The sequence below is a fragment of the Leptosomus discolor genome, chromosome 8 (assembly GCF_034619465.1).
Source record: "Leptosomus discolor isolate bLepDis1 chromosome 8, bLepDis1.hap2, whole genome shotgun sequence".
NCBI lineage: Eukaryota > Metazoa > Chordata > Aves > Leptosomiformes > Leptosomidae > Leptosomus > Leptosomus discolor.
In genome coordinates, this window is record NC_141398.1 from 16,873,117 (window position 1) to 16,886,641 (window position 13,525).

The 13,525-nt window shown below is 44.8% G+C and overlaps 1 protein-coding gene across 1 annotated transcript in view; it reads right to left on the reverse strand.

Annotated features, from left to right (window-relative positions):
* Nucleotides 1–10,667, reverse strand: part of DAP (death associated protein) — a 55,271-nt gene extending 44,604 nt beyond the window's left edge. Inside the window, exons 1-2 of the mRNA XM_086469475.1 lie at nucleotides 10,613–10,667; nucleotides 3,836–3,932 (exon numbers count right to left, since the gene is read on the reverse strand). Of these exons, the coding sequence (XP_086325601.1) occupies nucleotides 3,836–3,932; nucleotides 10,613–10,667 (152 nt within the window). The remainder of the gene's footprint in view (nucleotides 1–3,835; nucleotides 3,933–10,612) is intronic.
* Between the last annotated feature and the right edge of the window lie 2,858 nt (nucleotides 10,668–13,525).

The window sequence follows — 13,525 nt, forward strand, 5'->3', positions numbered from 1 at the left end:
CCAAACAAAATACTTTGCAGAGTAAATTACAGTAACTGGATTGCAAGTAGCTAAACAACTGAGAAAAAGAAATGTCCAAGAAGATATACCTGGTGACTGTTAAAGTCACCTTTATCACAGCACAATTCACTACTTCAGGGGTGTTTACCTGTAACAGCTTTGTTTACATTAAGACCAGAACCACTGACCCAATGTCTTTTTCTGAAAGCACGCTGCAAGAACAATGCCAGCTGTCTCCGAAGCCACGAATACTTCTAAGAACTCTAGCTAAAAGCTTTCTTGCTGAGGAGCTGCTCAGATTTGTGCCATCATGGGGAAGACATGTGCTCTCAGAGCTCCCAGGGAACCCTGGGAGCTTGAAATCTTCTGCCTCGATTTACTGCCAATTCCACTAATCTGTTCTCAACTAAGCCGGCAATGAGATTAAAATAATCACTCAATCATCCTAGCCTCCCTCTTCACACACAAATTACTCTTCTCCATTTCATTATTTTCTCTCATATCAGTCAGCTGCCCGCATCACCTGATACAAATTGCCTGAAGAGCTGTTTGCTTCTTTTGACTTTGAATGCAACAGGGAGTAAAGATTGCATCATATCAGTGATACTACCTTAAAATGGCAAAGATTAAAACATGAGTATAAAGCTAAAAACACAGATGTCTCTGCATCTGCTTAGGAAAAGGACATAAAATACCACTAGCAAAGACCAAAAAGTACATGTATATTGCTGTCACAGAAAGCAGAACAGAATGCTAGTGGCTTCTCCTCCTCCTCCTGATAAACCCGTCCCCACCTCCCGATAAACCTCCCTCCACAGACATCAGACATCCGAGCATTTTAGAAGGGCACTGTGAATCACCAGGAGCAGACACAGAAACTCCAGGGGACTGTGCCTTCCAGCATGACAGCAGCTGACACGCTGCAAATGTAATTTAATTTTGACAAACAACAACCTTATGTACTATGGCCTGTGGAGTTTGCTTATTCTGTCTATGGGTAAATAACTTCTTGCTCACATCTATAGCATCTATAGCCACCAGAGCTGTAGAAGTATTCCCACAGGAGCCTACAACAGCCACATTAAACCCTTTCCCTCACAGACACAAAGGTTTCCTAGTTCTACCAGGAAAACTACTTCTATGACTTGTAAATCAACCTACAATTTTGTCTTATAATTCTAGATGGTTCCCATCTAACTTTGCTCCTTCTGTCCCTCCTGCCAGCTTCTTTCTCAAGAGGATCAAATCAAAGAAATAAAAAGTTCAGACCAATGCTTTTTAATTAATATACAGGCTTGAGAATAACTGTATACACAAGTGCCTAATACAGACTGATAACATATCCTCTGCAAAATAAATCAAAGTGAAGAGCACACTCTAAGTGCGTACTTTGACAATAAACTGATTAGGTGGCTGAGGGAGGGGATTTCATGAGGTGCAACAGCTAACTATTCCCTAGATAGTAAGGTAGCTCTAGAGGTCATTAAACTTTCTCCTTTGCCTTTAAAGCATAAAAATTGCTCATGGACCTGCTTTACAATATCAATATACAGTGCGTATTTGTTAACATCTTAAGATCAGGAGTGCACTCCCCCACCCAATAGTTCTGTTGGCCAGGCTTTGTTCTGTGCTGTGGACTGGTCTCAGGGCATCTGGTCTGAACTCCCTGCAGATGATGCTAAACTGGAACACGCAGTCCAAAGAGACACCTAACACATGCCAGCCAGGGTTGGTCCTCACTCCAGAAGATCAGACCAAGTAATCTCTAAAACACAGACAGTGTGAGCATGATGCCCTCAGCACTGACTGCTTCCCCCAACAGATCTGCTTCTATTGTGCCACAGCACCTGCTAAAGCAGACACAGCCACAAGCACCACGGTTAAATATTAACTCTTCCCTACACTAGTTGAGCGAGAGGGGAAAACTATAGTCTTGTTTGAAGAAAGGAATAAAGCAGATCACTGTATTGTAACAGAGGTTTAGATCTGTGAACAGGCATAAGAAGTCTTCTCATTAGGATCCAAATGAGATTCCCTCACCATGAGGTTGACATGCCAAGGAAATGTAAGAATAAGAACATATATAACACTGTACCGGGTCTGGCTGAGATGGAGTTAATTTTTGCCACAGCAGCCGTCATAGCACTGCGCTGTGTGCTGGTAGCTGGAAAGGTGCTGATAATACACCAGTGTTCTGGCTACTGCGGAGCAGTGCTCGCACAGCATCAAGGCTGTCTCTCCAACATTGGCCCCTCACCAGTAGTCTGGGGGTGGGCAAGAGGTTGGGAGGGGACACAGCCAGGATAGCTGACCCAAACCGACCAAAGGGATATTCCATACCACATGACGTCTGCTCAGCAATAAAAGCGAAGAGAAATGGGGGGGGGGGGGGAGCGGCAGCTTTCGTTATTATGACATTTGTCTTCCAGTGCAACCACTCCACGTACTGAGGCCCTGCTTCCTGGGAAGTGGCTGGACATTGCCTGCTGATGGAAAGCAGAGAATAAATTTTTTGTTTTCCTTTGCTTCCATGCACAGCCTTTGCTTTATTAAACTGCCTTTATCTTGACTCCTGAGTTTTTTCCATCTTACTTTCCCCCACCCCACCCCTGTCCTGCTGAGGGGAGCGACAGAGCAGCTTGGTGGGGCCCTGGCATCCAGCCAAGGTCAACACACCACAAGCACACCTTAAATAAAAGGATGCATCCCCATACGAAGTTTAAATTAACCATGAGATACGATTCCTTCCTTTGGACAAAACTTGACTGCAGTACATACCCTTGTTCCAACTCACATGCCACTAACAGAAATACAAGATCAGCTTGGTTAATGAAGAAATGGCATAAAGTTTTGTTTTCCTCCTTTCATTTGAATATATTAATTAAAATTACATTCCTCTTCTCATAAACGTGTTTCCTATTCAAGTTGTGATTTAGTAAATAAACACATTTGTTCTTATTTATACAGACATTTTCACAATGCTTATTTATTACCACTGTTTTTCATGTAAAATAAACATCATAAGTCAGTCTAGTTTCCAAAGCACAACAATGGCGCGCTGGGGTTTTTTTGCCTTGAGCAAACAGCATGGACAAACCCATGCAATAAGCTAGCACATAAAGATTTCATGTAAATATAATCTTGGCTAAAAAGCAGAACAGCTAGCCAAGGAAAGCAGCACAAAACCAAGTGGCTTTTCTATGAACAGAAATACAGCAACAGTCCATTGAACCTCCCTGCTTTCATTTCTCCACAGCAGTCACCTAATAAATCTAGTTAAAGCTGTTAAGTAACTGCTGTCTGCCTTGGTATCCTCCACCACTAAAACTACTAGATTCCCACTTAAAATAAAAGCAGATAATATTCATAGCATTTATTTTTACTGGTCTTTTACAAAGCATCATATTGTCAAATACCTCACAGAGAAAGAAGCACGGGCCAAAAGGTAGAAGGAATCACCCAGCACACAGCAAGACCTCATACACAGATTGACAGCCTAATGCTTGTGTCCAAACGTGCCTAGCCTCTATGTTTCTGCACAGTCTGAAATAATGTTTAGAGGTTTTAGGAAAGCTGATGTTTTATTTTAACTGTACTTTTTTCTCTAACCTTCTCTTACCTGGCAGGATCACTTAAAGGAGGCTCAGAAAGGTAAAAATTCCCAAATTCCCCAATTGTCTTGAAGGAGCACGTAACTTGCTACCACTTTAAATCACTTTTATAATACAAAAACAACTGTATGGTTGGTTTGCTATCTGCAAGGAAAACAAACCGGTGATAAGGTTCAAGGTCATGGAAATTCGCTGTAGCACGTGCATCAAATCGAAGTGCTCACCTGCTGGTTTCCCAGTCTTGGTCATCCTTATCTTTTTCTTCTTTGGCATCAGAATTGTGTGGGTGTTTCTGCACAATCCGCATCCCACCAGCTTTCACTGGAATGAAAATTAGAGAGACACAACAAACCTCAGTCAAATCAGCAAAAGTGAAGAAAGTTTTAAGGATGACCCTTTGCAGAGTAAGTTTAATAGCAATCACAGTTTGGAAAAGGGGTCCAAAGTGTTTAAAAGTGGTAAGCCTAAGGAACAGCTACTTCAGGACCGCATCTGCCATTCTCTTTCACATCATGCCATCTTTGCTCATCCTGAGAAACTGCAGCTCATTTTACCACCTGCTTCCAACATCATTTTAGAAAACTCGCTGCTTTAACTCCCCCCCACACACACTAACTTGCAGCACTCAGAAGAAGAAAAGGAGGCAAAGGCTTGCATAACACAATGCAAAAGGCCACAAACATGAATGTTAAATCCTCTCATAAAACAAGAAGGGCCGAAGAACCTTACTTGTCGTTTCAAGTTAAAAACTACAGCTATAATAATAGTATTTATACAAAGAAGTACTTCACTAATAGTATAATAAAAAGCAAAGTTTAAGAGGACAGTCAGCTTCCACTTAGAACAGAGCTTTTTGTTTTGCAAAACATAAGCATTTACCAAATTTCAAATCCTTGTTGTGATTCAGTTTTAGAAACGATGCGAACGTGAAAGCATCACTTTGAAACACAAAACACAAAGTGAAAGTGAATCCACTTATGTTCATCATCTATCCTCTCCAAAGTGAAATATAAAAGTAGGAACCAAGCCAGGCCTAACACCGCAGCTACTAAGCAGAGCAACAGCAAGACTGCTCTCAATCTGCTTTCTGTTTTAATGTTGTACTTTTTTTTTTTTTTTCTTCCTTCAACCACTGCTATACACGCTTACAGGACAGTGCAGACTAAGACAACGCATCTTATTAGCTACTTGGATGGGTTACATTGCCATCAGCAACCACATCAGAAAACCCCTACAGCGGTCAGGAGTTAATAAAACCACCTACAGTTGTGTTGGTTTGTGTTTCACATTGCCATGACACGGTAAGTCTGCGCACAGCCCCGGCAGAGGTGTCACAGTCAGGGCAAGCAGGATGCCAGCGCCGCACTCGGAAGGAGCCAAAGCGGCTTGCCAGTGTGGCTAGGGGAGGCCGTGCTTCTGACAGCCCTCCTGTGCCCAGCCACAGAGGGATTAAGGCACCTCACAGCAGTTCAGTGCTAATCCCCAAAACCTAGAAACTGGTTTAGTTCTCAATTCTAAACCAGGACAGCAAGGGAAAGGACACTCCTGTGAGTACATTTCAGAGCCTGGGTAAAGGCAAGCAGTCAAGAGAAAGTGACCTGCCCTAGGAGAAAGTGACAGCTCTTTGGCCCTGGGATTTTTTTAAAATAGATTTTAAGCTTTGTGCGATATTTGAAAGATAAACTTCTGATTCAATAAAGCACATTAACTGAAGAGAGGCGATCAACAGACAAAACCAATAAATACTTTTTAAATCTATCAAAACTGTATCCCCTTATCATGCATTCAAAAACAAAAACCAAAACCAGCCCAAAACACTAACCATTTCATGGTCTCTCTCCAGCATAAAACTGACAATACTTAAATTGCTGAGAAACGTTTCACATAAAAAGGAAACAAAAATTAACATTCCTATTAATTTTTCTTGATGCGAACTCCTTAGAAATTTAAGTTTGCTTGCAAAAGCAAACACTTCGAGTTCTGTCAAGCGCTGTCACCTTCTAACAGCTCAGTTAATCAAAGTGACTGGTATGTTTTATTTACATTAATTTATAAATTTAACATTGTTGCACAATCAGTTCTTATTAGCTCCCTTTCACATTACTTTTTGTGGAAGATGCTGTCTCCACAGCAACATCTGCCAGGTTACAAACAGCACTTCTGGACAATACAGGCACGCTTCCAAGTTCTTCATCCTCTAACAGAAAACTAAAGAAAACAATACTCAAAGATTTAGTGCTAATTTATGTGGTTTAAAATTTCCTCTCATAGTGCATATGATCAGGCCACCAGCCACTTGTTTTCTCTTTATCTGTCACTGGCAAACACAAACAGACAACACATTCCGGTTTGTCTGTATACAGAATTAACAGGGATTCACAAGCAAATAACCAAACAATTAAAAGGCATAATAGTGACTGACCAATGCAGTAATTTAGTAGTCTGATTTTTTGCACTAATATCAACGGGCATAGTATAGACAGCTAAAAAAAGTACATTGGTGTATAACTGAATAACCTTTAGTAATCCAGGGCTACTGTGCAGATCTGGGAAACCAAAAGAAGAATCCAGCAAACAACTGCAGTAATAACGTGTATTTCTGACACTGAAAGTGAAATAATTAGATTGGCACCCTGTACACACAGCTGATGTACATCTCTGCCACTCTGGACACAAAATGCTTATACCCAATCTAGTTTAAAGTGATTTAGCTTAAAAAGATAAATACCCTTGCAACACAATTCAACTTCCTTTTCAAAGGTTTCAACCAAGCTACACTACCTCAAGGTTAGACAGAAAGAAGAAACAACGATTACATCTGTCAAGCTAAAGAAAAACCCACTCCATTTGCGAGATTTTCTTTGGACTCACAAGGATTCATCTGTTTCTTACTTGCCTAGCATTTACTACATAATTTGACAGATGCTTACCATGGTGATTGTGTCACTTAAAACTCATTCTTAAAAGAGTAAGAGCTCAGATTTTCTTACAGTAAATCGTGCACAGAGCAGAGAGAGGATTTAAATAACTGACAAACCACCCCCCAGGATGCTGCCAGAAATCAGTGCCCAGAGGAGGATGGTGTCAACGACACTGTTGGGATTAGGAAGAAAGTGGTTCCTGTGCTGAAGAGGGAGCTCGGGCTGCAGTTGTTCAGGAGAGGTCAGGTGGGACCTGTGCTAGGGCAGGAGGGGACCAGGACGGCTCCCTGTGGTGGCAATGACCAAGAAGCCACCAGCCTCTAAAGGGTGAAATAAGGAGGGGATCATCTGCCAGGATGCTCCAAGAAGAGCAACAGCACAAGTCTGTCTGCCCTGCTGCTGGATAAGAGCCGAGTTTTGGATTTTAATTACTATCTGTCATGTTTTCCCCCTGAAAGGCAGAAGGGACTGTCTGGTTTGTCCTATGAATGCCAGCCTGCTACTCCTCTTAGGAGCAGCATGACCACTCCTTTTGGAAAAACAACTGTGTTAATGAATTACCACTCAAGACAATCTGGAGTCAGGAAATAGTCTATTTACCATTTTTTATTTTTCCCCCCACTGTCATGCTTCTTTCAGACTGCTTGCAGCTTCTGAGGCTGAATTCTGAGATATACCCCACCGAGTCATCGCAAGCACCAAGCACCTAGGGAAGCACCGCAGCTCAGTGACAGCTCCAGCCCCAGCTCGCTCAGGTTGCAGACAGTCCTTCCTGGCAAAACCTTCCAGCTCAACCCAAATTGCCTGCTGTCACAGCAACCATCCAGGAACTTTTCGAAATCCACACTATAACCAAGAGCTTCAGCAGCTTCTCATTTTCCTTGAGTACAGTATTAAATATTAACACAGAATTTATTTCTTATGTACCGTATAATAACAGATTCCATTACATCAGTAAGATGTATGAAAAGCCAGGACCAAGGGAAATGTCAAATACGCTGTTCTGCAAGCTTAAGGGAGTATACATTAGTGACTGACAAAACAAGAATGGAAGTAAAAGTTATTATGTACCTTCATTTCACAGAAATCCTGACACAGAGCTGTATTTTTTTTAAATGTAGGAAAAAGCACATAAGTATTTTCACAAACCCATTGTAAAGCTTCATAAATAAACTATTAACAGAATCACCTTGCTTTATGCTTCCACAGTATCTACTAGAAGAAATGAGGAACTAAAAGCATAATTATACAGACCTCTTCAGAGGGGCTGCAAGCTGTACAAATCTACTCAGCAATGTATTATAGATGCATTGATCTCACTCACAGACAGATATTTAATAAAGCTTAAGCTGGGACCTTCTTAAGTTTCAGAAAGGAGTTCAAAGTTGCTTCGTGCACTCCGTTACCAGCCTGAGTCTTGAGGTCTCTTCCCATTTCACTATCCTTTGTCTTTTCAAGTGCTTTTCTTGTTTGTTTTTTTTTTTTCCCCATGTGAAAAATCAATGCAAAGAGGAAGCTAACAGACTGCAAGCAGTCAGTAAGCAAGGGCTAACAGTGCATATGAAAAACAATGGATTTGTCAATTTTGCTTTAATTTGAGGATCCAAATCCTTCCTAACTTTTACATGGGGTAAGACACATCCAAAATTACAGGTAGGGCTCTTTATACAATCGTATGCAGCAAAACCAGAGCTTTTAAGCCATTAGTTAAAAAAGATCCCCTATTCACATCTTTGCCTTGTTAGGAACTTGCCTTGTTACTTATGAACACAATTCCACCTCTATTTTTGTAGTCACCTTTTATTTTTTTTTTTTTAGAATTTTTGACATTCGCTTTATTAAAACTTGCTTGCAAACTGACCTATTGCATTACATTGTTATTCAAGGATTTAAACTGGCTTGAGATAGGGGATTAAAACCTAACTTCGGCCCCTAGAGTAAATACAAACTGTCGCTAGTCAGCACATCTATTGTGGATTTTCCAAGTGTTAAAAGACCACAGGACCACTTTCCTTTGCTGACCAGCTGAGAACCATCTTCTTCCAGAAATGACCTGAAAAAACTGTAAAGCATTAGGGTTTTTTTCTGGCCTCAAAGACAGACTTGGTGATCCCCTTCCTTCCAAAGCTGAATTGGTGCATGCTCAGAAAAAACCCCCTCAGGAACGGTAATGATCTTAAAAGGCACATAGCTGAAAAAGTTCTTCAGTTTTGTATGTGGATGGATGTTTTACAAATAAAATAAAATAACAACATTGAAATACTCTGACAGCAAGGGAAATCTCTACTGTACTCTAGTTGTGCTTTTGCGCTGTGCATCACTAGTTTCCCCAGTGGCCTGCAGAGCCTCACTTCAGGTCGTTGAAAAAAATGCCACCCATTCCAAACAACAGGCTTTGAAGCAAAACTCTCAAACATGCGACAACATCAGAAAATACAGTTACAAAGCACCTGAATGAAACTATCTGTCATTTATCTTCTGTCCCCTTTCCATCGATGGTGCAGCAGGAAGACACAGCTAAACCAACCTAAGGTCTTAACGGTCCCTTCACACCAAAGCTTTACCTGACCTCAAGGTGAGCCAGCTCAAGGAGCTATAGCAGCAAAAGCTGTTGACACCCGGAAAAGGTGCTGTGGTTTGGTTCCCTGAACCAGCTCACCAGGAGGTCAAGTAGGAGCTAATGCCATGACAAGGGAGGCTGCAGATCTGGGACAACTCTGCTCAGCCAAAAGATCAGCTTAACTATATTGCTGTATTGGCCATGCAAAGCAAAGCCACTATTTCTCACTTCAAGTATCTATTTAAAGGAATTTCAGGTTCTCATTACAAGAAGAGTGGAATTCAATCAGGGTTAAAAAACTGGTTTCAAATTTAGTTTTAAATCTCACCAATTGATTTGAATATAAAAGTAACCACCCTGTGAATTAAGAATTTCAGCATTTTTTGACTGAGACACAAGAAAAACCCCAACTCCACCAGGAAACAACAAACCGGCACAGGAAAAGTTGCAGATGCAGGGACCAAAGTTCCCTTTTTTTTTTTTTTTTAAGAAAACTGTAATAAAGAAGAACTAACAGGATGTGAAGGAACTAGACAACTTGGATATTCTGAGTAACCGAACCCTGGCTGTGTACAGAGAGGAGCTACCGTCTACGGACGGTGGCAGATCAGCACCCCACCAAAGGTGAACCACAGCTCCTATCCTGACCACCTGCTGTTCTGCCCACCCACGAGCGCAGAAGGTGCCGGAGCTCCTTTGCTGGGCAGCCAGCAAGCAGCTTTACTTGTCTCCTACCCTGCCAGCCTCCAGAACTAAAGCTGGGAGCGTTCAGCCCGCTCTAGCACCATAACACCCACAGGCAAAATGGGTGCACAGAGTACTATTAATTTGCAGTCTGTTTGTTCACACTCAGCTCGCACTGTGCTGCCAATGCCCGCGCAGGCTGTGATGTGGCAGAGACTGCTCCTTTCCCCTTCCCGCCTCCATCAGCCCCAAGCAGGGCTTTCGTAGGCCTCCACTGCCTTTCGAGGCCGGGATGCCCTCACGGACGAGGACCGATGAAGACAAGGCTATCTGTCCACTGGGTCAGAAGCTGGAGATGCCAAGCAGCACAAACCCCGTGAGGACTCGTCTGCGAGCAGGGAGCTCCTCTGGGGAAAGCGGGGCAGGGTGCCTCCCCTCGTCACTGGAGGGCAGGGAAAGCTGAGGGAGAGAGGAGCAGCAGGCCGAGATCAGGAGGGGGCACGCACACCTCCCGCTGCCAGAAAGCCGGATCAGGCCTTGCTTCGGGCGGTGGGGGCCGAGCAGAGGAGTACGGGGAAACTCCTCAGGGCTCACCCCCCCCGGCAGCGGCGGCGGGACCCGCCCGAGACCCTCCTCCTCAGCCCCGGGCAGCACCCCGGCACCCACAAGCCGGCGACTCTGCGGGGAACCGGCGCCCGGCCGGGGCTCTCCCTGCGGCGCTCGGCTCCGCATCGGCCCGCGGCTGCCCAGGCCGCTCCGACACACCCCCCCCCCTCCCGCCCCGTCCCCAGAAGCGGGAAGAGAAAGAGCGGAGAGACGGGAACCGGCGGCCGTACCAGCAGGAGGGTGTCCGGCCCGCGTCTCTGCTTTCTCTTTGGGAGGCGAAGACATTTTTACTGTGGCAGCGGCCTCGCTCACCGCACTTGGGCACCTGCACCCCGACGCCGAGCAACGAGCAAACGCCAGCGCCCAGCTGCGCTGCGCCTCCCCGCTCCCGCCCTGTCAACGTGGCCGCCGGGCACCACCACCGGGACGCGCCCACCGAGGGCGTTCCCGCGCTGCGCCGCCGCCACCGCCCCTCCGCGGACGTGCCGCCGCCAGCGAGGGGCGGGGGAGGGTGGGGCCGGGCCGGGGGCGGGGCGGGGCTGCAGCCCCGGCCCGCCCCCGGCCCGGCCCCACCCTCCCCCGGCGGGGCGGTTGCCGCTCCCGCCCTCGCGCCTCCGCCCGCCCGCGCCGCGGCCTGCGCCCCGGGAGGGTGGTGGAGTGGTGGGGCCTGGGCTGCCGGCCTCCCGCCTGCGGTTGTGTTCGCGGTTGGTTTAGGTACCGCTGTGGGGTTATTAGTTCCCTTTTTGCCGCTCTCAGGGCGCAGTCGGTGCTGGCGCCTTGCCGAAGCCGCCTTTTTGTTGTTGTTGTTCCCCGAGCGATATGAATTCATCTTATTTCGTGTGACCAGTCCCTGCAGCAGACTGCCCGTAAAATCCCGCTTGGACAGTGGATGCCATTTTAGAGGGTAACACGCCTTTTTTTGTGTAATTGCTATGGGAAAACGGCACAGGCAGTTAGTGTGATTTCTGTATGTTGAGGTGCTGGAGCGTGTCCAGAGAAGGGCAATGAAGCTGGTGAAGGGTCTGGAGAACAGGTCTTGTGAGGAGCGGCTGAGGGAACTGGGGTTGTTTAGTCTGAAGGAGGCTGAGGAGAGCCCTTACCGCTCTCTACAACTGCCTGAAAGGAGGTTGTAGTGAGGTGGGGGTCGGTCTCTTCTCCCAAGTAACAAGTGATAGGACAAGAGGAAACAGTGTCAAGTTGTGCCAAGGGATGTTTAGATTGGACGTTAGGAACAATTTCTTTTAACTGAAATCGTGGTCAAACATTGGAACAGGCTGCCCTGGGGAAGTGGTGGAGTCACCATCACTGGAGGCGTTCGAAAAATGGTGTTGATGTAGCACTGTGGGACATGGTTTAGTGGGCGTGGTGGTGTTGGGTTGATGGTTGGACTTGATGATCTTAGAGGTCTCTTCCGGCCTCATGATTCTATGATTCTGAAGCAGGTGCCTGTACGCTCCAGGTAATACTTTCCAGTGGTGACTAATTGGCCATTCACACCTTCCAATTTATTTTGCTCTGCTCGCACCTAACCTAATGTGTGAAGTGAAATGTAGGGCTCTTCTTGCCTGCGCTTCACATCTCATTACCTTTTTCTTTGAAATCACTGTGCTGATTCATATCACTTTTAAGAAATTTTTCCAACGCTTGTTACATTTTCTAAGTGATGTGGAAAGACACGTAGCATGATATCTATATTGACTGTATTAGCAGGAAGGTGTAAACCATACAGGCTGTTCTGGTTTTCTTTTATAATTCAACATAAGGAAAGCGAGTCCCCCAAAAGATGAGTGTAGGATAGTTGGAAGCTGAACCTCCCCAAAGTGCTGCAGTAATGCTGCATCCCGGGTATGTTGTAGGGTAATTAATGTGGTAATATTTTAGTTATTTGCTATCACTCTTTGTTACAATTATATTACCATTGTCAAAATATAAGTGATGGATGAATATACAGGGGTTTTTGGCAATAGTCCAAATATAACTACATCATGGTATCCTTAACAGCCTGTATGAACAAATGTTATAAAAATGCTGTAACAAAGTTCTTGCATTTTGCTGCTAGGTAATTTCAATTTCTTACACATACGGCACTTTACAGTCTCAGGTTGTGTTTTCAGCTCTGTCACCTTCTGTGTAGCCTAACAAATGACTCTCATTCCCTTTCCAGTCTCTGCCAAAGTCTATTCAGATTATAATTTTTTCTACGGCAGAATGATATCCTAAATGGAGATTTTAATGCTTCTTTGTCTACTGTTGCCTGGATTTGGTTTAAAAGATTGTATTTTCATTTATTCTTGTTTTTCCCAGGTATGTTTGGTTTGGATTTCTCTGTGCTGGTTACCGGAATCAGTATGAATTTTTGCTGTTGTAGGTTTACTCTAAACCAGCTGTTACAGAATTGAAATTAAAGAAAATGTGCTTTATGACATTAAAAAAACCACAAGTTAATGGTTTTTCTCTAAGATTCGGTAATAATGTCTTATTTCAGTGGAAAGATTTGGTATGTGGAGGTGCACTGTGAGGAAGATTTACATCGAAGGTGTTCTTGCGAAAGCTGGCAACATTTCTTAACGTTACAAGACGTTGCATATCACTATTATCACAAGTACTTGTGTGAAGCCTTGCTGTGGCTGCATGGCTAAAATACGATGTCTATCCTGAGTAAGTCTCAGAAACGCAGGGCTGAAACGGGTTTGGCAACTGTGCATTGGGTTTGGAGGCTGGGATCCCAAGGCAAACTGTTCTGGTGCAGAAGGAGCAAGGACTGGGAGAGGGGAAGAGAGATGGGAACAGGAAAAAACAAGGCACGGGAGTCTGTGGCCTGAGTGGACAAAGAGACGAGGGCAAAAGTTGAGTAGAGGGTGGTGGAGAGGTGACATGCGAATTTCAGAAAGAGAGCGAGTGCCATGGTGGGAGATAAGAGATACCTTTCCTCAAGCAATGGAGTGGAAGGAAGCCAGGACTGGTTGGGTGAGATGAGGATGAGAAGCCCAGGGGGAGGGAGGAAAGGCTGAAGGTAGGTCAGGCAGGAGCGAGCCCACAGGGGATCAGGCTTGCGGGAGGAAGAGGGAAGGATCTTCACTGCTTTCCAGAGCCTGGAGGTTCTCAGACCTGGCTGTACTTGTCAGTACATATAATTGCTCATT